General features: G+C 38.4%; 1 protein-coding gene and 1 long non-coding RNA gene across 3 annotated transcripts in view; one reads left to right on the top strand and one right to left on the bottom strand.

Moving 5' to 3' along the window:
* Positions 1–25,258, bottom strand: part of fstl4 (follistatin-like 4) — a 268,104-nt gene that overhangs the window by 88,850 nt on the left and 153,996 nt on the right. For both annotated transcript variants that reach the window (XM_082141263.1, XM_082141264.1), the window contains exons 5-6: positions 15,297–15,478; positions 10,508–10,628 (exon numbers count right to left, since the gene is read on the bottom strand). In XM_082141263.1, coding sequence (XP_081997389.1) covers positions 10,508–10,628; positions 15,297–15,478 — 303 coding nt within the window. The remainder of the gene's footprint in view (positions 1–10,507; positions 10,629–15,296; positions 15,479–25,258) is intronic.
* LOC309478004 overlaps positions 1–25,258 on the top strand; it is a 244,168-nt gene that overhangs the window by 140,905 nt on the left and 78,005 nt on the right. The window lies entirely within an intron of this gene.

Genomic DNA, 25,258 nt, shown 5'->3' with positions numbered 1-25,258 from the left:
GCAGCACTTGTGCGTTTGCACATGCAAAGCGTGTGAGAAACTGCCGACCCTCCGCTAAACGCTCTCTTCTGCGCTGCCAAAGATCACACGTGGAATAATAATGGCTTTCTTAAGCGCTGGAATCATCAAGAACGTGGTATAGCTTGTGAAATTACAAATATAACCTCCATTTTGGTCCATGTAGATCCACAGGAAACTAGGAGTCAGGGTTATTATAGTTAACTAAAACTAAAAGTCATAAAAAAGAAGAAGAAGATTTTGTAGCTTGAAAAAAAGTAAATTTTAACTGAAGTCAAAAAAAAATATTAAAAAACTTAAAACTCCCAGGTAATCTTTTCTGTCACTCACATGAGATCCACCAATAGCAAACCACATCCATCCAACCATCCAATCAATTCCCCACGGACAAAATCAAGATTAGTTCTTGTTCCAGAAGACGAGTGAAACACTCGATACAATAGGGAAGAAAAGACGGTCCGTGTCCTGCTGATTTTTAAAGGTTTCTCAATGAAAGCAATGCAATACCGGCAGAGTTGCAATAAAGAACCATAGAGACTCTTCTGGCGTTAGTTTAGTGACGTGCATTTCTCTTGGACATGAGGATATATCGGATACCTTGAAAGTGAGAACATTTTGGAACTCTACAAATTTTTTTTAGTTCAATAACAGACGAATATGTAAAAGTATGTTTTTTAGGGAGAAAGACAATAACTAACATGATAATAAACAGCTGGCTGACTTTTCCATTTTTGAACGCAGACCCCCATGATGATTTATATAGGAGACCACTGACATCTTGTCTGTGCGGACGAGCACGTGACGGCCCCTCAGGTCTGGAAGGAAGTGTCTCAATGCATCTCATGAAAGATGATGACTCCTCCACAGAGCCTGAACTGATCGGCCTTCCATTAGCGCTCCCCAGCCGGTCTGTCGAGAGCGAGACTCGACGGCAGAGAGCTCCTAACACTGGACCCCGGGAGAGGAACCAAGGTTTCCTCCTTATAACCAAGGCACGGAGACACTGCCGTGCAATCTTGATCATACAGAGTGGGTTCCCCCTTGGTCTTGAGTCACCACTACACTGTCTCATGTACAGCAAGCCAAATGGTATAATGTGGACGCCATCAACAGCCTTTGAAACTGTTTTACAGTGAGTGACTGGCCTAGCTTTATCTCTTTTACAACTGCGAGGATCGTGGCGACATGAGCGGGCGAGAGCACGGCCCTCATCGTCACTGAATCTCACATGACACCAAGAAAGGTGGTCCTCGTGTGATGGAGAAAGTACACTTCTCTTGGCATTCAATCTCAACCCCAACTTTTCCATATGTGCGAGAACGACATCTCGATGCCGAACCTCCAGCTGTTCCGCCTCGGCCAGGATAAGCCAGTCGTATATGATGTTCAGAATGGGTATGTCCTGCAGTCTGAGCGGGGCTAGAGATGCATCTACGCATTTCGTGGGACTGTCTCAAGCCCCGCCGTGAGATCCATTTCCGAACTTCACAAGACTTGGAAAACAGAGCTATTTTTATGACTGTTTTTGGTCTATTTTGGGGCTCGACAGCTGTGACAGGACGGAGAAGAGCTGCATACAAATCTGTTCACGCACACCGGTTCGAGAGTGATGAAGCAACGGCAGCATTTCATCTTCCAGTCAACTTTTCAATATCATTTAATCCACTGTAAGCATGATATCCTGTAACCCCTCCTTCAGTGCGAGACCCAGCACACCTCTCCTTAACAACACACGACTCGAGGAATGATTCATGAATGAATCAAACCACCAGTTTCCATAAATGTGTGTTTATCAAACCTTTTGCCAGCCTGTGAAACACGTTAAGCTTTGTGAGAATTCCCAGACATGCATTTACACGTCGTCCTCCTCGTCCTCCTCCTCCTCCTCCTCGTCCTCCTCCTCCTCCTCCTCTCCTCGCGTGGCACAGACATCAGATCCTCACAGAGATTGCGGTGGCGCTGACTCTTCCGGATGACTCACGCTGTGGCACACGTTACAGCGCGCATGGCTGATCTTACTCTGGCTGACAGCTGGCTCTTCACATCGAGACACAGTGGATTCAGGACAAGACAATATCAGCAATGACAGTGGAGGCTTGTGTCCGTCTGCTATCAGGAGGAAAGGGCATTACAACGTAACGCCGTTTCAAGACATGCTGAAATTCTTTCAACTTCCACGACTGTGGCATTACCACAGAAACAGTCCAGGTGCAATATCACACAAGAGCTGATTTAGGTGAACAGCAGCTTCAGAGAACAAGAACTTCATGTTCCTGCCAGAGAGAATACAGACGTCTCCTAAAGCTGTGAAGAAGACAAAACCACAGGACAAATGTGTGTCTCAAACCCAGACTGCGTGTCGTGCTTCTGGAGTGCAATGATTACTTTATTCACGATTACAGATCCTTGTGAAAAAAGAAGTGTGCGTAATTGTGTTGAATGTGCACTTCAAAACTTAAAAATACATAAAAAACTAATCTTGTCGTGCTTCACTTATTTTGATGTGTTGACTAACATTCTAAAGCACTTGATTGTAATTTGAACTGTAGTGTGTTATTCAATATTATATTTAAATTTTATACATTTTAAATGTCCTAAATTGCAACTTCATCTTTAACCCTCTGGTGCTGTTTATGTAACAGTCAAAAATGACCAAATGTACTATATTTTACTATATTTTAGTTCGATAATGTTTTTTTTTATGTAATATTTTGTATTCATATGGGATTTTATGGTACTAAATTATAGTTATGCAGTAGTTATAACCCATTTATCCACTTTTTTTCTTTACACTTTAAAAACTTTTTAAAAAGTTACCAAACGCTTCCACTAGATGAAATTCGTCTCCCAATCATTTCCAAATCGCAAATTTTTTACTGCAAACAATACAAGTATGACTTTTTTTTTTTTGGACCATTTAACCTTTTTTAAATCATGTCCATGATTTTGTGTGTTCACACAGCAAGTGTCAAAACTGAGTTTCGTACCATTCCGATAAGGTAAAAAAACAAACAAATAAAATAAAAAAAAGAGCACCAGAGGGCTAAAAATGTCTAATTACAAATATAATTACAGAAATGATACAAGTTTCAGGAGAAATTACATTAAAGTATATTTTAGTGTACCATTAATGCTACAGTTTATCAAAAATGTCAAAGACAATAGAATTATGAAATTGCACATAAAGATACTTAAGCGAGTCAAAAAGCTCTCAAATATTCAGTTTCATGCAAATTGAAACTATAATACAATTTCGTTTAATTGTAAATAACATCCAGTGTCCAAAAACATTATATTCAGTTTGCACTTTAAAATAATTGTATTTCCATAATAAGTACTCCTTCCAAAAGTATGCTGAAGTGTACATCTTTTCCACAAGGGTTTAAGGCTTCATAGAGGACAGAAACATCACACTGTCTGCTAATACTCCTCATTTAAGCAGCATCACTCATAACGTCACTAAGAAGTCAATCCCACAATGCAAATGTTCATCCAAGACAGAGGATGCGATGTTAGCTATACTTATACTCATGCGCTCCAATAATAATATTAGGTTACACTTTATTTTAAGGTGTCATTGCTACAGTGTAATGATACATTTAAGTAATATTAATGAACAACATGTAATTACTATATGGTTATGGTAGTATGTATGTACAGTACAGGCCAAAAGTTTGGACACATTACTATTTTTAATGTTTTTGAAAGAAGTTTCTTCTGCTCATCAAGCCTGCATTTATTTGATCAAAAATACAGAAAAAAAAAGAAGTAATATTGTGATATATTATTACAATTTAAAATAATTGGTTTTCAATTTATTATACTTTAAATGATCATTTATTTCTGTGATGCAAAGCTGAATTTTCAGGATCATTACTCCAGTCTATCACATGATCCTTTAGAAATCATTCTAATATGATTCATTATCAAAGTTGGAAACAGTTCTGCTGCTTACACTGTAAAAAAAAATTACATCCCCAAGTCAAAAATGTCTAGTTGTCTAAATAATGTCTAAATTTTTCAATTAGTCTGACGTATTATTTCTCATTGAGCCAATGTTAACAGACTATTGCAACAAGAATTGCACTTGGGCCAATTTAAACATTTAGATGTGACCAGTCACTAGAAAATTTTGACTTGGAGAGGTTAGACATTTTTTACAGTGTAATATTTTTTCATAACCTGTGATACTTTTTTAGGATACTTTGATGAATAAAAATAAATAAAAAAAGAAGCAAATGTTTTAAAAATAGAAATATTTTGTAACAGCAATATACACTACTGGTCAGTCATTTGGGGTCAGTCATTTTTTTTCTTTCTTTTTTTTAAAATAAATCAATACTTTTATTCAGCAAGGATGTGTTAAAATGATAAAAAGTGATAGTAAAATTTTTTTTTTTTTTTATAAATGCAGTTCTTTTTAACCTTTTATTCATCAAATATATTAGGCAGCAGAACTGTTTCCAACACTCATAATAAACCAGAATATTAGAATGATTTCTAAAGGATCATGTGATAGACTGGAGTAATGATGCTGACAATTCAGCTTTGCATCACAGAAATAAAATATTTTTTAAAGTATATTCAAATAGAAAACTATTAGACTATTAGACAAACGATTTGACTCTCTGTGGTCATTAAAAATCCCAGGATGTCTTTCGAAAGAGTAGGGGTGTAACCCCGGCATCCTGGCCAAATTTGCCCAGTGGCCTCTGTCCATCATGGCCTCCTAATCATCCTCATATACTGATTGGCTTCATCACTGTCTCCTCTCCACCAGTAAGCTGGTGTGTGGTGAGCGTTCTGGCGCAATATGGCTGCCGTCGCATCATCCAAGTGGATGCTGCACATTGGTGGTGGTTGAGGAGATTCCCCTTCTTCTATGTAAAGCGCTTTGAGTGCCGAGAAAAGCGCTATATAAATGTAATGAATTATTATTATTATTATTTTAAGTTGTAATAATATTTCACAATATTACAGTTTTTTTCTGTATTTTTGATCAAATAAATGCAGGCTTGATGAGCAGAAGAAACTTCTTTCAAAAACATAAAAAATAGTAATGTGTCCAAACTTTTGACCTGTACTGTATATGTTGCATGTAATTATGGATAAGATACTGTTAATGGAAAGAACATGTAACATATGCAACAAGGACACTGTAAAATAAAGTGTTACCTTATATTATTATTGTATCCAATTTTTGCATGTTGCATTTATAATGGGAACTTATAAGCTAGCTTAGCAACATCCGACTGCAGTGTGTGTGTGGTTTCTGGAGCGGCTGACATGAGTCTCTTTCGAGGCTCCACTTCAGTTAGTGAGCGAGACAGTCACGCTAGTGTCTTGGTTCGACGTGTTCAATTAACTCCTTGTCTGATTCAGTAACTCGGGCCCTGGAGAGTCCTGCGACCCGCTCTGATGTGCATGAAGCTGGCCTGACCTGCAGCTCAGATTCATCAGATGGGACAGACCCGCTAACCCTCAGCACAGGAGCCCTGCTCTCAGCGGGACGTCTTCTCAAACCATTACACCGTTCACTCGCTCGCTCGCCCCTCACCCAGATGCTCTTTCTCTTCGCCGCTCTGACAGAAACACTCCTGAAGGTGATCATCGATCGCCCGTCTCAGTCGCTCAGGCTTCGGCTGGGTACTTCCAGCAGGTTTTTACCAGTGACTCTTTTTTTTGGAGGCTCTTATATTTGTACGGAAGCTTGTTTCCGTCACAGGATAAAACATTTGAGAAGATAATTGCGACTTTTTTTATCTCACAATTGCGAGTTCACATCTCGCAATTCTGACTTTGTTTTCGCAGAATTGTGAGAATATGAAGTCAGACTTCTGTGATATACAGTCAGAATTGCAAGAAATAAGCCACTCCAAAATATTAACTCGCAATTCTGACTTTATATCTCGCAATTCTGACATATTTTCTCAGAATAAAGTCCCATTCAAAAAAAAAAAAAAAAAAAAGACTTGTCTCAGAATTGCGAGTTTATGTCTCACAATTCTGACTTTATGGGCCCTATTTTAACGATCTGAAACGCATCTATCAAACGCAAAACGCAAGTAACTTTGTGGGCGGGTCTCGCAAATCTAAAATGGGTTGGTCTGAAGTAGCTTCATTACTCATAGGTGTGGTTTGGGCGTAACGTGAAATAAACCAATCAGAACGACATCTCACATTCCCTTTAAGAGCAGACGCGCTTGTTCCATGGCGGATTGCTATTATAACGGCGGGTTTGCCAGACGCACGCCAGGAGCGGTTCACAGCCGAGGAGACCGACGTTCTCGTCAGGGCCGTAAAACACAGAGAAGTGACATTGGGGATGGAGAAACACACCCAAATTAGCTTCGCTTAAACAGGCGTATGATAATTTGGGTAAATGTGTAAGCTAGATTTATGCCTATTTTTCACATCTTCATGGACACAACAATGATTTCCCTCGTGTGGTAATATTTTTCCTTGTAATAATGTATGGTTTTCTAAAAATGAAAACTGCTGCTTCTGTGTAGATGAGAGAAGCAAAGTGTGTGTGTGTTGTGCACACGCTACATTATGGCCAAGCATGCGCCCTTAAAATAGCATCTGAATAATATGCGCAACGCACCACTGACTTTAGACTAGGTTTCTCCTGGTCAGTGGCGGAATTGTTTTCTGAAACTGCAAAATAGCACCAGGGAACGTTTGCGCCGGAACACACCTCCTCTTTTCGCTGAACCGCCCCCGGGAGCGCAAGTTCATTCCCTAATTTACCGGCGTGTGTCTGTGGAGGGAAAAGTCCGCTGTGCGTCGGGTGCAAAATAGGAATGATACATGCGTCGCTGTACAAAGTCAATTGCGCTGGGTGCAAGATTGGGCCCTATAACACGCAATCGCAACTTTATATCATGCAATTCTGACTTTATATACTACAATTGCGAGTTATAAAGTCAGAATTGCGAGATATAAACATGCACTTCTGAGAAACAATGTCAGAATTTTGCAATTATTGCATTATCTCTCGAAATTGCGAGTTTACATCTCACAATTCTGACTTTATAACTCGCAATTGCAACTTTAGATCACACAATTCTGAGATAAAAAGTCAGAATTGCCAGATGTAAACTCGCAATTGTGATAAAAAGTCGCTATTACCTTTTTTATTTTGGATTCTGTGGCGGAAACAAGCTTCTATAGTCCTGTCTGCGGTCAGAAAGTGAGATGTTCTGGTGGTTTCTGTCGGTGGATTCTCCTGTCTGACTGATCTTCTGCTCTCCAGATGAGACTCGGGTTTCTCCTTCAGATGCTGTAAATGTTTCATCTGATCACAAACAGCACACGATCTGAGGAATCACTGCAGCATGAACACATTTACTGTTGTGGCTTCTTCAGATCACTAACCCCACTACTGATCATTAGTCTTCTTTGGTTTCTACAACTGTTGTCGTATTTCTGTCCAAGAAACTGAGCCTTATATGTTTTATTTCTGGTATTAGCGCTGAAATCCAGGACTGTCAGATTAGTTCAAGCTGCAGTCTTTTCAGATTAATATTATATGAGCATGTGATTCTGCTTTATTAAACCCAATGTGCGAACAAACTCTAATGTAAGGTGTATATTTAACAGAGAGCTACATAGACACAAGCTTTACACACTTTTTGACAGATGATTTCCATGACTTCTCTAGATGTGAATGTTGCCTAATGATACAAATCTGGCAGCATAACCTACTTGTGTTTTTAAAATACCTCCTTTGGCCAAATTGTATGGCATCATTTTATGAATGCAATCCCAGAATGCATTATGAAAAAGCGTTTATCCAACTTATTTTTCATGTAAGAGCAGCACGGCCAATAGTGACGTGAATGTTTCTGGTTTCTGCTGTCCTTCTCTTCCAGTTATTGTACCATCACAAACACAGCCAGTTATGCTGCTTGATATTGGTATTTGTTATCATATTTAAATGTCATTATCATAAATACACTGGTTTGTAGCGCAAATACTTGTACTGTTTATTTCCCTATAGCACCTAATCAATCACACATCTCACACATTCACTTACTCCTGCATTGAAAAATAAGGTCACTCGATACCAAAAAGTGTCAACAAAAATAGTAAATGTAATCTTTTGGACAATTACACTGAAAAAAATTATTCGTTGAATTTAATCAAATTTTTTATCGTAAGTGGTTGCACACAATTGATTTTACCTAAATTTAAACAAATGCATTAAGTTGATCAATTTTAGTTCAACTTAATGCATTTGTTTAAATGTAGGTAAAATCAATTGTGTGCAACCACTTACGATAAAAAATTGATTAAATTCAACGAATAATTTTTTTTCAGAGTAGTTTGTTAAAAATGTTAATGTTCATTAGATTATTACATAGTTTGATGTTTATTACCTTTTTTTTTTTTTTTTTTTTTGGTTTATTTAAAAAATAATTGTTGGCTATTAAGTATTCAAGTATTTATTAAGTGTAACAGCAAAATAATTCAGTGTTTTTTAATGACAACTGTCTTCAAGAACATGTGAACAATGCTGAATGGTCAATACATCTGAAAACTCATTATTGTGTCTATCAAAATTATTGTGCATAATCATAAGCTGCTTATGAATATATGCCTTTACTGATTGAACAGCTAATGAACAGCTAATGACCAGCTAATGAACAGCTAATGAACAGCTAATGACCAGCTAATGAACAGCTAATGAACAGCTAATGAACAGCTAATGAACAGCTAATGACCAGCTAATGAACAGCTAATGAACAGCTAATGAACAGCTAATGACCAGCTAATGACCAGCTAATGAACAGCTAATGAACAGCTAATGAACAGCTAATGAACAGTTAATGAACAGTTAATGACCAGCTAATGAACAGCTAATGACCAGCTAATGACCAGCTAATGAACAGCTAATGAACAGCTAATGAACAGTTAATGAACAGCTAATGAACAGCTAATGAACAGCTAATGACCAGCTAATGACCAGCTAATGAACAGCTAATGAACAGCTAATGACCAGCTAATGAACAGCTAATGACCAGCTAATGACCAGCTAATGAACAGCTAACGAACAGCTAATGAACAGCTAATGAACAGCTAATGACCCGCTAATGAACAGCTAATGACCAGCTAATGAACAGCTAATGAACAGCTAATGAACAGCTAATGACCAGCTAATGACCAGCTAATGACCAGCTAATGAACAGCTAATGAACAGCTAATGAACAGCTAATGACCAGCTAATGAACAGCTAATGAACAGCTAATGAACAGCTAATGAACAGCTAATGAACAGCTAATGACCAGCTAATGAACAGCTAATGAACAGCTAATGAACAGCTAATGACCAGCTAATGAACAGCTAACGAACAGCTAATGAACAGCTAATGAACAGCTAATGACCCGCTAATGAACAGCTAATGACCAGCTAATGAACAGCTAATGAACAGCTAATGAACAGCTAATGACCAGCTAATGACCAGCTAATGACCAGCTAATGAACAGCTAATGAACAGCTAATGAACAGCTAATGACCAGCTAATGAACAGCTAATGAACAGCTAATGAACAGCTAATGAACAGCTAATGAATAGGTATTAACCAGCTTGACACCACTTACCAGCTTAAAACAACTAAAACAATACATGAAAACTTCACTGAATGAACATAATGATGACGTCTAAAAGACTTGGGAAATTCTAAATATGTGCACGTTTCCTCTGAAAACTCACAGCATGAGAACGTTGAATAACACGTGTAAAGCAATTTCGTCAGACAAAAAAAATAAAGTGTGAATCTCTTAGAAACAAACAGAGGAGCATGAAGTGGATCTCCTCGGGGACGTCCGTTTGCACGGAAACAATTTCAGCAATGATCCTTTCTCACGAGATATTCTCCATCATTCCAGATGACATCCTCCAAAACCCCACCGCAGCAACACGGTTAACCTTGAGGAGATCTCGACCGATGCAATGTTTTATTACACGTCAGCCTTCTCATGTGATGACCAACACACACAAGCACAGGGACTGTATAATGACAAACACTCCACTAAACTCCTCATTACACAGGTAAATGACTGGTGCTGGGTAATGGAGCCGTGTTTCTTCTGTAGCTGAGTCTTAACGCCGTGATTTATATCCGCGTGGAATGGATGTATAATTTTAGTTACAGTTGCTCATTCGGGAAGCTGAGACTGTGAATTGCATAGCCAATTCCTGAAACGAATGAAACGAGAGCTTTTGCTTTATGCGGCGTAGGACGATGGATGATACGAGATAATCTCGGCTTGCCATCTCATCTCTCTTTTTCCGCCAAAAGCACTCATCTCTCATCATCAGGCCATGATTAGCATTCATTGGCCCAAAGGATCAGGTGCAAATGTGTTTCAGAGAGAGGCGTAATGGTGCCTGGCTCACCGAGAGCCAGAAGAGAAACCTGCAGATTTGCCACATGGAGAGAGAAGCTCATTTGTACTGAAGGGCAGTGATGTGTGGGACTCACGGAAAGCTGTGTAAAGCTCCTGAAGGGTCAGGTGACCGTCGTTGTTGTAGTCGTCGTAGCGCAGGAGGTCTTGCATGCTGCACTCCATTAAGATGTTTTCCAGATGCTCCTTTATGGAGATCTGTGGAAGAACAGGAGTTGAACAACGTTATCCATTACAAGTGTGATGAAGCTCTTGTCTTATACCTCACAACCTAGTTGTTCTGGATGCAGATTGGCTGGCACATGTGATGAGTGTTAATGGTAGAGTTCAATAATTTTAATCACCCAGATTTCAATAATGACAAGAACCAAGCCAGCAGAAGCTGAATTAAACATGAGTTTGGCTGGAAGCGGAGGATTATGAAACCTACACTACTTTCAGTCTTTCATACACTGAAAAAAAAAAGGTAACTTCTAAGTTAACTGGTTTAATTAAAAGCAAATCCACTGAAACCACCTAAATACAGTGAATTATATCAACAAAACTCATTTTTAAGCATTAAATCGGGTAGAAATAGCTCTTCAAGGTCAACATTGCAAGTAACCTATTTTTACAGTGTACGACTCAATTACTGTACTGAAAATAAAAATAGTCAGTATCAATGTGCTGTAATATTGCTTCAATGTTTGTTTAGTGGAATATTTAAGATGATATGCCAGTAAAATGATTGCATGTATTTATTTGGTGAGTATCTGTGAAACAAGATAATGTACACTCTTAGAGGAAAAGGTTCTATATGGACTGTTGAATGCTTGAATCTGATTGGTTGACGAACGTTCTAGGGTGTGCGATTATTTACACACTCACACAGAAACATGTCAGCGCTGCTCTGAAGATTTTGCCATTAAAATAGTTAAAAACTTAAAAGCGACATGACATTTCTCACTAGCGAGGAAATAACGGCGCTGTTCTTGAAGCAGTTTAACTTACAGTTTCGCTAGTAGTAGAGATGCTGAACACTAGGCGCGTTTCCATTACCGATTTGCACAAAACGTTTACTTTTTTTTTTCTTCTAAATGTCAACAAAAAACTATTGACGGCGTTTCCATTAACTGATGTTATGCGACTAAAACTTAATTTTTTCCTCTCGTGATCAGTAAAATCATTCCAAAATGGAGGTTTATGTACTATATCCCAGTCACTGCACTGGCCATTATTATTAATCGAAGGAGATGTGTGTGTGTTTTCCAAGCATTAATGGTAAGGAACGACCCCTATTATACTGTTAGCAGCACATATGAGGAGTTTCTGGGTGTTTCTCCCTCAGATCTGCTTCGAGGTCTTGATTGTGGCATTTATTTGAGGTTTAGAATCCATTATTCCTGTAATTCTTTTGTCTTTTATGAGTTTAATGAAGAACTCTGTCTCGTATTCTGTCCAAACACACCGCGTCATCTACGTCAGGTGACTGTAAATGTGCAAAAACTGTTTCCATTGCAGTTTTGCGAAATATTTCTCTTTTGAATTACCTGAAAAACCTCCTCATGCGAGCGTAAAAACTTTTTTGCGATAAATGGGAGTTTTTGCGAAATTGATGTGTTTCCATTGAGCGTATTTTCAACTCGCAATTTCAATTTGCGCAATTTGAAGGGTAATGGAAGCTATTGTTCAGAGACGCACAGACTCTCTCTCTCTAATAACTGTTTTAATACCTGCATTAGTCTGCTATCAATGGGTCAAGCGTGGGATGAGATGCATAAGAACTTAGGCACACACAAGAGCGTTTTAAGGACAAAAACCTGACAAACTTCTTGAAATGCATAATCTGAACAATGTCTTGAGGTGTGGTAACTGTAGTATAAGCAGAATAATTGACTCCGGTACATAGAATTAATAGAAAATAATGCACACCCGAGGTGGTAACGTGGCCACGAAGCAACACGAAGCGTTATTATTTCTAATAATTCAATTATTTCTTCCTAAAACGTTCATATATATGTAGAACCTTTTAGGGGTTTCCTTCCATCATGGGATCATTTTAGGGATTTACTTTAAATTAATAAATTTTGTTTTAATAAATTTTTAATTTGATGTTATGAATTAAAGGTAGGGTAGGCTATTTGTTTTATGAACACTTTTTGTTATACTGGTTGAAACTTTCTTCACATCCTGATAGAAATCAATAATGGAAGTGGTCTAAATATTAAAACATGTACATTTATCTTCTGTGGAAGTCTCGGGACCAAAACCGGCTTATCCAGCATTCTGTCACATTGCATTCGGTCCAAATTTCTATGTCAACACTGTATCAACGGCAAAATTAATCTGCAGCAGTCAGATGGCACTGTCACGATAAATACGGATGAACCCAAACGCAAACAGGATGTACAACAAATAGTTTAATTACTAACAAACAGGGAAAACAAAACCCACGAGGGGGCAAAACGTAGACAGAACACAAAGAGACTAAACTAGACTATAACTAACAATAACTAGACAATACTCTGGAACAGGAAACTCACAGGATATCACAAGGTCTCAAAACTCAAAATGATCACACAGAGGTAAGGATCACAATGAACCGACACCAGACAGCAAACACAAGGAGACTAAATAGGAGAACCAATAAGGGGAACAGGTGATGCTAACTAGACAATCATGACAAACGAGGATAACAAGGGGGCGGGGTAAAGTAACGAGACACACAAGCACATGGCCCAAACCAAAGACCATGTGTTGTACACAAACATGGGTCTGCCATGATCCTGTCTCAGAACTAGAAAACTCAAGGACTAGAGGACAGAATCATGACAGGCACAAGTAAGAGCTCTGTAAGTGGTTTACGTTCATTATTATTGTAATTCATGTGTTCTGAAGGACGCTCTGAAGGATCTCATGTTTTCAAAGCTAGCTCACTATTGCTAGCCGCTTCTAAATTCCCTACCCTACCTTTAAACAGCCTGTAAACATACTTTATCACTAGAAAAACATGCAATCATATTCTGTAATTACACCCTACATAGAACCTTTTTGGCATGAATATTTTTGTTAATTGAGTATTTGGATGTATTTGGATATTTGGATGTATAAAGTTCTACATACATCCAAATAAACCTTTTTTTCTAAGAGTGTACAGTGTACAGTTTTAATCCTAAACCTTATTTAGCAACTCAAAGTCGCACATGAATCATATGGAGAGCTTTGGAGGTGGTTGTCTTTTGGAGTTTAACAGACTATAAACTGTCATGTGATCAGGGCTTGACGTTAACACCCGCCAACCTGCCAAATGCGGGTTTATTTAACACAATCTCTCCCATTAGCCACTTTGGTGGGTTGAATTGTATATATAATATAGCCTATACATTTTTCAATTGTAGTCTTAAGCCATCTGAAATAATGAACTAAACGCAATGTAGGGTTGTCAAAATACAGATTTTACGATAATAACATATCTGAAACGCTTCCAACACTCATTTTCAGCAGAATAGATAGACGATACCATCTGCTCTTTCTCTCTCTCTCATCTCTCCGACAGCGAGTTACACACACACACACTCCTATCCTCACTCATTTCATTTGTTTCCGGATGAATATTGTTGGTGTAAAAAACATAAAGCCGCCTCTCAGCACTAAATTGAGTTATTTTTTGAGTATATTGCGCTTAAACAGTCAAATACACACAAAATAATGCCAATAAAGCTGATCTTGGTGAGTATTCACGTAACCAACAGTCAGTTGTGTTTTAAGTGAATGTAAACAGCTGAGAAAGAAACGCATGTGTAACAGTATAATGGATCCGTGCGTCAGGTCTTAAAGTGACAGCAGCCTAATAAACCTGCCGCCAAATTATGAGATAATATAAAAAATATCTATATGGCCGTTTTTCCCCCATGGTATCGATGTAAAAACTGTGGCCAGTGAAATGCTGAGTGGCTGTAACTTTGGAAAACCACTATCCACAGTGGATGATGAGGAGAAAAGTGAATATCAAGCCCTGTATGTAATGAATCTTCAACTTTGGCTTCCACGGAAAAACTGGAACATATCTCTGAAGTATTTACTAGTATTTGCTGTGCAGTCTGATGATCATTATCATATATTATTATAAAGCTCTGTGGAATACTTGATTCTGATTGGTCAATCGCTCCATCCAGCGGTGTATTATTCCCAGATAACAACCTCTGAGAACAGAAAGACAGGCTCATCCGGGTCACTGAAGTCAGCAGCGCTATACACTCACTAGGAACGGGTTTTTGCGTTTGGTGAGCTAATAACATATTAAAACTCAGTCAAATCAATATTTTGTGTACAGTTATTTAATTATGTCATCCAGTATCATGGACTCGCTCTCTCTCGTTTCATACAAACGCAGTGGCGGCCATTTTGCGACTATTGTTTTGTACACTGTTGGATTATAAGATACAAACAGGTACGGTTTTAAAACAGTTTAATCTGAAATCAATATCTCTAATCCCCATCATTATTAATGTGTTGAAATGCTGTGTAATAAGTGTATGACTGTATACCGTCTCTCTTAAATGTCTGTCTAGTTTGAACTTGTTGCTGAAACTACGGAAGCTTTGCATTTAAAGACCTGATCAAATATTTAGACTCCGATCAATATTTTGTGTCTAATTATTTACTTATGTGGGAAATATCCATGTAATAAGTGTGATAATGTAGATCCAGCTGGTTGTTATCTCAGAATAAACCCCTTCAGGCTGATGAAGACCTGATCCTGATCACCCCGTCAGGGTTTATTCTGAGATAACAGCCGGCTGGATCTACATTATCCCTTACTTAAAGCCTTTCAGAGTAAAGGGCAATGACTGTACATTAGCCCGTATTCCCTATCGGTCCTCTTACCTCTGCCAGCTCTTCACTGTTCAGACGGCCGTCCTGGTTTCGATCTATATACTTGAACATGGTGTCCACCAGAGTCCTCCTCTGGTCCATGGCGTTCGGTTGCCCGCTCGTGGAGGTCCTGGGCTGCATATCCAACAGCATGTTCTTCAGCTTGTTGTACTCCGCCATGGTGCACGTGTCGCCTGTAAACACACACCACAAGAACTGAATTATCCGGATGTGACCGAAGGCAAACGAGGAGCCGATTTGCATTTAATGCACGGATGTGTTTGCGATTTGCATTGCTGGACAGTCGTTCAACGTGGGGGTCCCAATTAATGAACTGTAATCCTGCGATTTACACTGAAAAACAAAAAGGTAAACATTGTCATGTAGACACTTCAGCTGTATCGCAGCTTCTTCCGCCGTCGAGGAGGGATTAACAAGCGTGTTTTAAACTGTCACATTAATTCCCATGCGGCTCGGCAGCACTTATGTCTATGAAAGACGGCGGGGAAAATGAGAACCATGATTAATCAAGTGTGGTAGTGACTGTTTATGCCTTACTGGCAATAAAATTATGCAAACACAGCCCACCCGCTGAGCCGCTCTTTAAGACCCCTCGAGTGGGAGGAAGATTGTTTGGTGTATCCGGCACGGAGGCAGAGCAAAAGATGACCGTGTATACAAGGCTTTGCTCGACTGATGAGAAGAGGAAATATGATATGAATAAGTCATTAGGAGACATCCCTCTACATGGCGGATCAGAGCTGCCCGCTGAGAGGAGTCTTCTTACAGCCGGTGGAGAAAACAGCAGGAACAGAAACTAACCGTAACTTCTGACCAGGTAACTTAACTTCTGACCAGGTAACTTAACTTCTGACCACTGCGGTACGATCTCAAACACGTATGCCAAAGGGTCTCGGTCTTGTCTACTCTCAGGGAAACATCTGAACCGAAGGCCACACACACACACTTTAATAAGAACCAATGTAGTCTTCTCTTTTCCTTAATCAATTATCAAAAATTTGTGACAATGACAACAATTGTTCTTTATTTATTATTAGCACTTTCCTCAAACAATTACTTTTTAAATTATTATTATTTCCTCATTTTCTCTGTAAATATAGGTGGATTTGAAATTTCTTGGAGGCTTCTTGACTATTAGTCAAAGCCAGAGACAATTATGACACTATTTGAAATCTAATTGGTTTCTTTTATAAATGTCACTCTCCTTAAATTGTATTAAATTATTTATTTATTTTACATACAAAGGATCTTGGTCTCGTCTGCTCTCAGGGAAACATCTGAACCAGAGGAATTATATTTCAAATTTAACTATTTGTTTACACAGCCCTCAATAATCTGGCTCCTCAATATTGAACTGGTCTCTTGATTCTGAACACTCCTTCTAGAAAGCTGAGATCTTGTACACTCCTTCTGGAAAGCTGAGATCTTGTACACTCCTTCTGGAAAGCTGAGATCTTGTACACTCCTTCTGGAAAGCTGAGATCTTGTACACTCCTTCTGGAAAGCTGAGATCTTGTACACTCCTTCTGGAAAGCTGAGATCTTGTACACTCCTTCTGGAAAGCTGAGATCTTGTACACTCCTTCTGGAAAGCTGAGATCTTGTGAGATCTTGTGAGCTTGGCCTTCTCACAGTTCCTAGAGTAAAACTTAAACACCGTGGTGATGGCTCTTTCGCCACTGGACTCAAGCTGTGGAATAGCCTTCCTCCCTTTATCAGGCATGCCTCATCGGTCTGGATCTTAAGACTGACTTATTCACCCTGGCTTTTAACACTCATCCTGGGTTTCTCTTTTACTCTATTGATTGCGTATCACTTATTTTGGCTTGTTTGGTATGCATGTATATTATTTTTATTTCTTGTGTTTCTTTCATTCTTTGTAAAGCACTTTGGTCAACATTGGTTGTGTTTTAAACGTGCTAAAGAAATATTGATTGAAGGCCACACACACACTTATATAAGAACCAGTGTAGTCTTTTCCTTAATTATTTATCCAAAATTTAGTGACTATGACGGCACTTGGCAAACTAATTGTTCTTTATTATTATTGCCACTTTCCTCAAACAATGATGTTTTTTAAATGTATTATTAATTTCAAATTTTTTATATCTCTGTAAATATAGGTGGATTTGAAATTTCTTAGGGGCTCCTTGAGTATTAATCAAAGCTATTTGAAATATAAATTTTTTTCTTTTATAATTGTCACTCTCCTTAAATTCTATTTAAATGTATTTATTTTTATTTATTTACATAATGCTATACATCTCATTTGGTCCTTTTGTACAATCTCACCTTGTCCATAATGTCACGTCAGGCATCTGTGCTTAGTGTGTGTAAACTTTAATCTAACGGAAATATTTTTGTTTTTTGTTTTATTTATTTATTAATTTCTTTATTTGTGTGTGTCTAGTTGTGTTTGGTCCTGTCCTGTGATAAAAAAAAACTAATAATAAAAAAAAAAACTAGGTCAAATATGGCTAGGTCAAATATGGACAAACCCAACCATTGGTTTACATTTCTAAACCGAACGCTTGGGTTTGTCCATATTTGACCCAAACATGGGTTGAAACAAGCATTTTTATAGTGTATGTAGTATTTGATTTGATTTTATTGGACTAAAACGTTCAGACTCCGCTGATTTTGATAGCTCTGTACAATAAAAGTTTATTTGATGAATATCTGTCAGTTCCTCTATCACAGTCTCACTAATAAAGACGATTCATTGGCGCCTAACGAACATCAGCCTAAACTAGCCTCGTTATACAGGACTCACTGTATGTAAGACTGATTAGCAGCTTTGAAAATATGTCGTTTTTCCTAAAACATATACTGTGGTTTGAAGGACAATTCGGTTGTGACAACCTGAAGTTTTAGGGAATGAAGGGAATTGTCTGTGTGTTCTGGACAGGGATCATTTGTGAACGATAGGACTTTCACTATAATTGAAAATGTATAAAGTGTTGTGAGATCTTGTTAGCATGTGTGAAGGAGCTGAGTGAAATTTGATATGCTTACAGAAATAAATACGCTCACATGGCCATAAACGTGACTAATTCTCTAATTTCATACGGCATTTATTGAATAATCACACAGTCATATATCTGCAGGTGCATAGAAACTACATCAGCTAGAAGAAACAGTCCTTATATTGGAGAGATACTGTATCGTTTCTGTGAGATTTCCACATTTTATACTGTATATGTCCTCAATGTCAAGCCTCTCTGTGTTAACATGACATCAGGGTCATAAGCATACGCAAACCTGATCTTTTTACCCACAATCCCGCGCTGATCCATCACTGACGGCTCTGACAGAAAGGTGTTTGGTTTGGTGCTTTTCAAACATGGTAATGAAGTACATCTATCACTCGAGTGCTAAGGGAAAGGTCAGCGCTGAGACGTAGAAATTGTTATGACATGCCATAAATCTGAGTTAATCCTCAAATATCTCCTTTTCCCCATGAAAGGTCTCACACACTACTTTCTTTTCATATAGCTCTTCTTCTTTTCACTTTCTTTCGCTCACTCATACACACACACACACACACATGTCCACCATGAAGCACATTTCAGAGAGAACAATCATAGTGTTGCATGACTGCAAAAACAGTTATGTTTGTCCATTATTCTTTCTAACTCTGACTTTCTGTGTTTCAGATTCAATCCTGTGTTTGCTAGATTCAGTCCACTTACACATTTCAGATACACTGGTTGTATTAACACAGACTCGAGGAAGAAACAAACCTGTGGCCACATTTCTGCAAAATGATCTTATGTTGATTCCTCCAGTGATGTGTGTTTTGTCAAGATTAGAAAAAGACTTGATTGTATATCTTGTAATATGAAACATGACACTGCACTAGTGGGAGAAGCAGCTAAAAGGATTTACAGTAGTGTTTGCATGAGAACGCAATGTCCAATTTCAAAATGCTTTTCACAGGATGAATTTTGAGTGTTTAAGCTTTGACTGATACTTTGTGATGGGTAACCTGTGTATGTATCTAACGGATGTATCTGATGGATTCAGTGCTCTATCAGCTTCAGCTTCGTCTGTCTTCATCTCTCTTTCCCGTGCGGCATTCAGCCCATCCTGGAGAGTGTTTCCCGAAAGCATCGTTAGCCAACTATGATCGTAAGTTCTGTCATTATCATCATAGTTCAACGAGTCTGTGTTTCCCGAAACTATAGTTCCAGTGAACATTCGCAAACAGCATCTCAGAGTTGTGTGTGTGTGTGTGTGTGTGTGTGTGTATCTCGACCTGTGGTTAGAAGAAGAGTTTCTAGTGTTCATCACATGTGGACTCAATAAATCCTGATCTTGAGCAAAATAATCAAGCTGACATTCAGTGCAACCTGTGTCTTTAATTTAGAATACATGCAAATGTCATTTACGTCTTTTAGTTTGTCGAGAGATTTAAAGTGTAGTTGTTGAAGAGTGTGTGTGTGTGAACGAGCTCTAGTGTGTAAGAACGAGTCTATGAGTGAATCTGGAAATAAAGCAAAATAACTGAGAAAGATGAGCAATAGTCCTCAGATGCCAGTCCGTGATTTATAGCAAAACATCTCGCATTAATTCGATCTCGAACAGATTCATTAGAAGTAGTTATTACTCCTCCACCTGTATGACATCATTAACCAACGTGGTTGAACGACCAATTTGCGCCAGTTGTGACTAGCTAGTGGATTTCTTCAATGATTCATCGTACTGTGATTTACGAGTTACAGTGTTTTATGAGAAACACACTCCAGAACGAGAGATCACAAGCTCTTCTGATTTCTCTGGGTCTTCTGACCTTCAACTCATTTCTACTTGCATCTCTCTTCTACCAAGAAAGATAAATTCATTGGCATTTAGCATGTCTATTGGAGACTTGATGGGAATGTAAAGATGTAAAGATCTAATCAAACAGCAGATTTCACAGTTTAATCAGCAGAAGCTCGTGTTCCTGCAGCAGAGGTCGTGAAGATAATGCCATATGTAGTCACGCTAGACACATATGATCATCATTTATGGAGAATTTATTGCACAAAAAAACACATCAACCCAATTCAGCAGTTCACTTATGATTATGTAAATTCACTTACTCATACATGGACTATTTGATACATCAGTTTACGAGAAGACAATAAATTAAAGACTGAATGGAGAACGTGTGCCTCATTGAGATGCTAATGCATCAAAATCATTCTCCAAAAAAAATGTTATATTTATAGATATACTATCTTGGGGAGCTGCTTCTACCATCGGCGTAACCTAATGTTGAAGTTAAGACCATATTTTTGGACTTGAACAAGCCAGTTCATTGACGTCATCACATGAAGCACTTTCTGAAGTCATTCGAGAGATGGCGACACGACCACAAAGCTTTTCCCTGTGATAATCGCTGAGAGCAAAGCATGAAAATGAATCCTCTTGAAGTTAGAAAAGAAACTCTTCAGAAGTGTGCATTTAGTTCAGTGTCTGTATATTAGTGGCCTCTGACAGTCAGACAGTCAGTTTCTGTACATTTATAAGGTTATAAGCAATAAGGCTATAATCCCTGTGGATAAATGTCACAAGCGCTGAACGTATTTAGGTCTCAACGAGTGGTTGCAATTATCCTGTCCTGTCAGCCATGGCATTTAAGATTAAAACACAGCATTTGCAACTTCAAAATGTTAAAAGCATGTCATAAATACCAAATATGAATGGTCTCGTCTCAGTGAATCTACACCTGAGCAATGCACGCAGTAACACCACAGTGAACCCTTTACTTTGGACAACTGGACAATCGAGTCGACAAATAAACGCAGAGACTCACCCAGATTTCCCTGAGCTGTCCAGAACCGTCACCTGACAAAGGGAAACAATTGCACGGCTGTCGAACAGTAAATGGATTAAGAGCAGCATCGCAGGACTTTATCACACTGAGGACAGTGTGTGTGCACTTCAGCGCTTCTAGAGCTCAATCAATCGCTCTGTAGAGGCCTGTGGGCTTTAGACAGACTAACTACAGCTGCGGGATTCAGAGGCGGAAAACACTCCTTCATAATCCCAAAATATGAGCACGTGGGGTGACAAGATGTCCTTGACAAAAAGTACACTTTACCTTCAAAAGAAGTACTTACTATAGAAATAATATACTTTAAAATATTATACTTAAAGGCACACTATGTAACTTTTCACCACTAGAGGGCGCTTATTCAAAACGAAGGCTTTTTCGGCTCGAGAGCAGTGGAGATTTTATTGTTCCACAGACGACCTCTTCCGCTTCATCCCGTCATATATGTGCGGTAACAGAGCAGCATTATTACATAACTTTCAACACACTCACATGTATCTAAACTGTGTGTTCGCTACTATGCGGCTACTACATGTTACACAAGCTAGATCGCTGTTAGGCATGGTAAAACACGGTACTCGCGGTAAATCAAGAAAACGAGATTTAAACAATAAGACTAACTGTGTTGTGCTATTTAAAGGGTAAGTCAAGTCAAGTCAAGTTTATTTGTATAGCGTTTTTCACAATACAGATTGTATCAAAGCAGCTTCACAGTATTAAATTAAAATAATACAACAAAGTTTGTTTCAAGAGGAATTTATTGATTGATAAAATTAAATTAAATATCCCCAAAATATCCCCAACTGAGCAAGCCAAAGGCAACAGTGGCAAGGAACCGAAAAACTCCATCAAGTGACCTAATGGTGTCCTAAAACTCCATCAGGTGACCTAATGGAGAAAAAAAAACCTTGGGAGAACCCAGGCTCAGTCGGGGGCCAGTTCTCCTCTGGCATTTATGAGCTAGAGGCCGGATTGTAGTTTGAACTGTAGGATTATATGAATGCCTGACTTTAATCTAGTTTTAAACTGGGAGAGCGAGTCTGAGCAACGAACAGTATCAGGAAGACTATTCCAGAGTTTTGGAGCCAAATGTGAGAATGCTCTCCCTCCTTTGGTGGTTCTGGATATCCTAGGTATGACCAAAAGCCTTGAATTTAGTGATCTTAAAGAGCGCGATGGATTATAGGGTGATAAAAGATCCGTTAAATAGACTGGAGCTAAGCCGTTTAGGGCTTTATAGGTCAGTAGCAATACCTTGTAATTAATACGGAACTTTATAGGTAACCAATGCAGTGATGATAAAATCGGTGTTATATGATCATATTTTCTTGATCTCGTAAGAACTCTAGCGGCGGCATTTTGGACTAACTGTAGCTTGTTTATTGAGGATGCAGGAAAACCAGCTAGTAAAGCATTACAGTAATCCAGTCTCGAGGTCATGAATGCATGAACTAACTTTTCTGCATCAGAAACTGATTGCATATTACGTAGCTTAGCAATGTTTCTAAGGTGGAAAAATGCTGTTTTTGTAACATATGAAATATGATTTTCAAAAGACAGGTTGCAATCGAGTATAACACCCAGGTCTTTTACTGTAGCGGATAAAGTAACAGGACATCCTATGATGTTAAAGTTGTATTGTGCGAGGTTTTGTGGGTAACTGGTAACTCTCGCCAAATTGCCTATTTTTGTTAATCTACCCGAGGCAAACTTTTGTTTAAAAGCATAATTAGAATGGAAATGGCACTTTTAAGTTTGACCGTATTTTCGTTTTAGGCTAAATGCCTTGTGAATGGGAGTGAATGGAAGTAAATGGGAGTGAATGGGAGTGAATGGGAAACGACTATGATAGCATCATAATCACTATGTTTAAAACACTAATGCGGCTCGACACAACATGAAACTGAGCTGGAAGTCTCACCAGCGGCTCTACATATGAACTCCACCATTGAGAACAGTGTTTGTGTACACAGAGTTTACTAAAGAGAAAGATTTTGAACAACTCACAGTAAATGTGTCCGCTGGCATTTTGACAGTCAAAAACAGTCGATCTCCGAATGCGAATGAACTGACTCTGAATTTTAGTATTGTTTCTTATATGAGGATCCTTTTTCAAATACAAGGTCAATATTGATTTTCACTAACAACAAATTATCTGTGAATTTATATGGAACTAAGCTTTAGGAGCTTTCCATCTTTACTCTCCTCCCTGTTACGTTGCATTCGGAGATCGACTATTTTCGACTGACAAAATGCCGGCAGACGGAAACACAGTTGTTCAAAATCTTTCTTTTTAGTAAACTCTGTGTACACACACACTGTTCTCAATGCTGGAGTTCATGTGTAGATCCGCTGGTGACACTTCCAGCACAGTTTCATGTTGTGTCGAGCCGCATTAGTGTTTTAAACATAGAGATTTTTGATGCTATCATAGTCGTGGCCCATTCACTCCCATTCACTCCCATTCACAAGGCATTTAACCTAAAACGGAAATACGGTCAAACTTAAAATTGCCGTTTCCATTCTAATTATGCTTTTAAACAAAAGTTTGACTCGGGTAGATTAACAAAAAGAGCCTAGGTTGCATTTTGGCGAGAGTTACCCTTTAACAACGATTCGTTTTCTGTCGATGAATGTGTGCAAACAGTTGATCACCTGTCTAATAAAACACATAATATATTAAAGCATCTTTTAATCTTTAATCGTGTTTGGTTTCTACCAAATAAAGCCGGAAATCGAGGGTAACGCGGGTGTGATGTCATGGATAGGCGACGCAATGACACAGTCCGTGTCCTGGTTAAAACTGCTTATTTCTATGGATTTAAACATTTTTGGAAACATTTGCGATAATGTAAGTACATAAGTCAACAAAATATATAACATTGTTCTAGTGGTTTTTGGATATTTTAATCCAAAAATCGTACATATTGTGCCTTTAAAAGCAAACCCTAATGGGTAACACTTTACATTCGAGGTGCATGAATAATCACGTACTAATATGAGCTGGAGATATTAACTAATCATAAGGCAATGAAGAGCGATCCTTAACTATGACTGGAGTCATAAGCATTCATGCATGAATAACAGCAGCCTTAAAATATGGCAATAATAAATTGTTTAAATTTATTTCAAACTCAAAATATTTCTTATGTAGCCTTGTTTTTTTTAGGTAACCCCTAAATGTTAATAATGCATTTACAATCAAACATGTACTAGATCCTCCTTATCCAACGTAGAAAATACTAATTGATCTTAAAAGGTCTTAATCTGTTTTGTGTAATTCTCTTTCCCATCAAACTCAACCCACTGTGACGTATACATTATATCAGTATTACTGTGCAGTCGAACACACTGAAGCCCGTCATTACACTATCAGAGCTTTCTAACTTTACAGTATTGTGTGTGTGTGTGTGTGTGTGTGTGTGTGTGTGTGTGTGTGTGTGTGTGTGTGTGTGTGTGTGTGTGTGTGTGTGTGTGTGTGTGTGTGTGTGGTAAATGTACCCCAAATGTCACCGTCAAAATAAGTCATAATTTACACTCATGCCATCCCAAACCCATAAGACTTTAATAATATCTCAATGATTAACAATGAGAGATTTCTGTTCCTCCATTGAAAGTCAAAGATAAACAGAAGCTCAACACACTTGACGAGAACGAACATCAGTGGATTTCATGCTTGAGCTTCTGTTCACCGATCAATGTTTATATGTGAATAAAAGCTTAAATTAAATCTGTTCATCTTACAAAGAAATCATATGTCTCCAGAAGACTTGGATTAAGCCGTTCTATTTTAAGATCTAGTTATGGACTTTTTGAAGCATCAGAGTATTGGGTGAATAGGCTTTCAATAGAGGGACAGAAATCTCTCAGATTTCATTAAAAATATCTTCATTTGTGTTCGGAAGATGGACGAAAATCGTACGGGTTTGTGACGACATGAGGGAGAGTAAACAATGAGAGATTTTTGGGTGAATTAACCCTTTAAAGAAAGCAAACAGCAATATTAAAATCCTTGTTTCTTTCGGGAGATATCGTACTTTATCATCATTATCAATAGCAGAACTGTTTGTCTTTTGCTATCGAGTCACTCGTCACTCTTACTTTCCCATTCACCCCTCAGGAACCACTTTACA

Source organism: Leuciscus leuciscus (genome assembly GCF_965113295.1).
Source record: "Leuciscus leuciscus genome assembly, chromosome: 16".
NCBI classification, from domain to species: domain Eukaryota; kingdom Metazoa; phylum Chordata; class Actinopteri; order Cypriniformes; family Leuciscidae; genus Leuciscus; species Leuciscus leuciscus.
The sequence above is the reverse complement of the archived record's forward strand: the minus strand, read 5'-3'. Positions and strand labels throughout refer to the sequence as shown.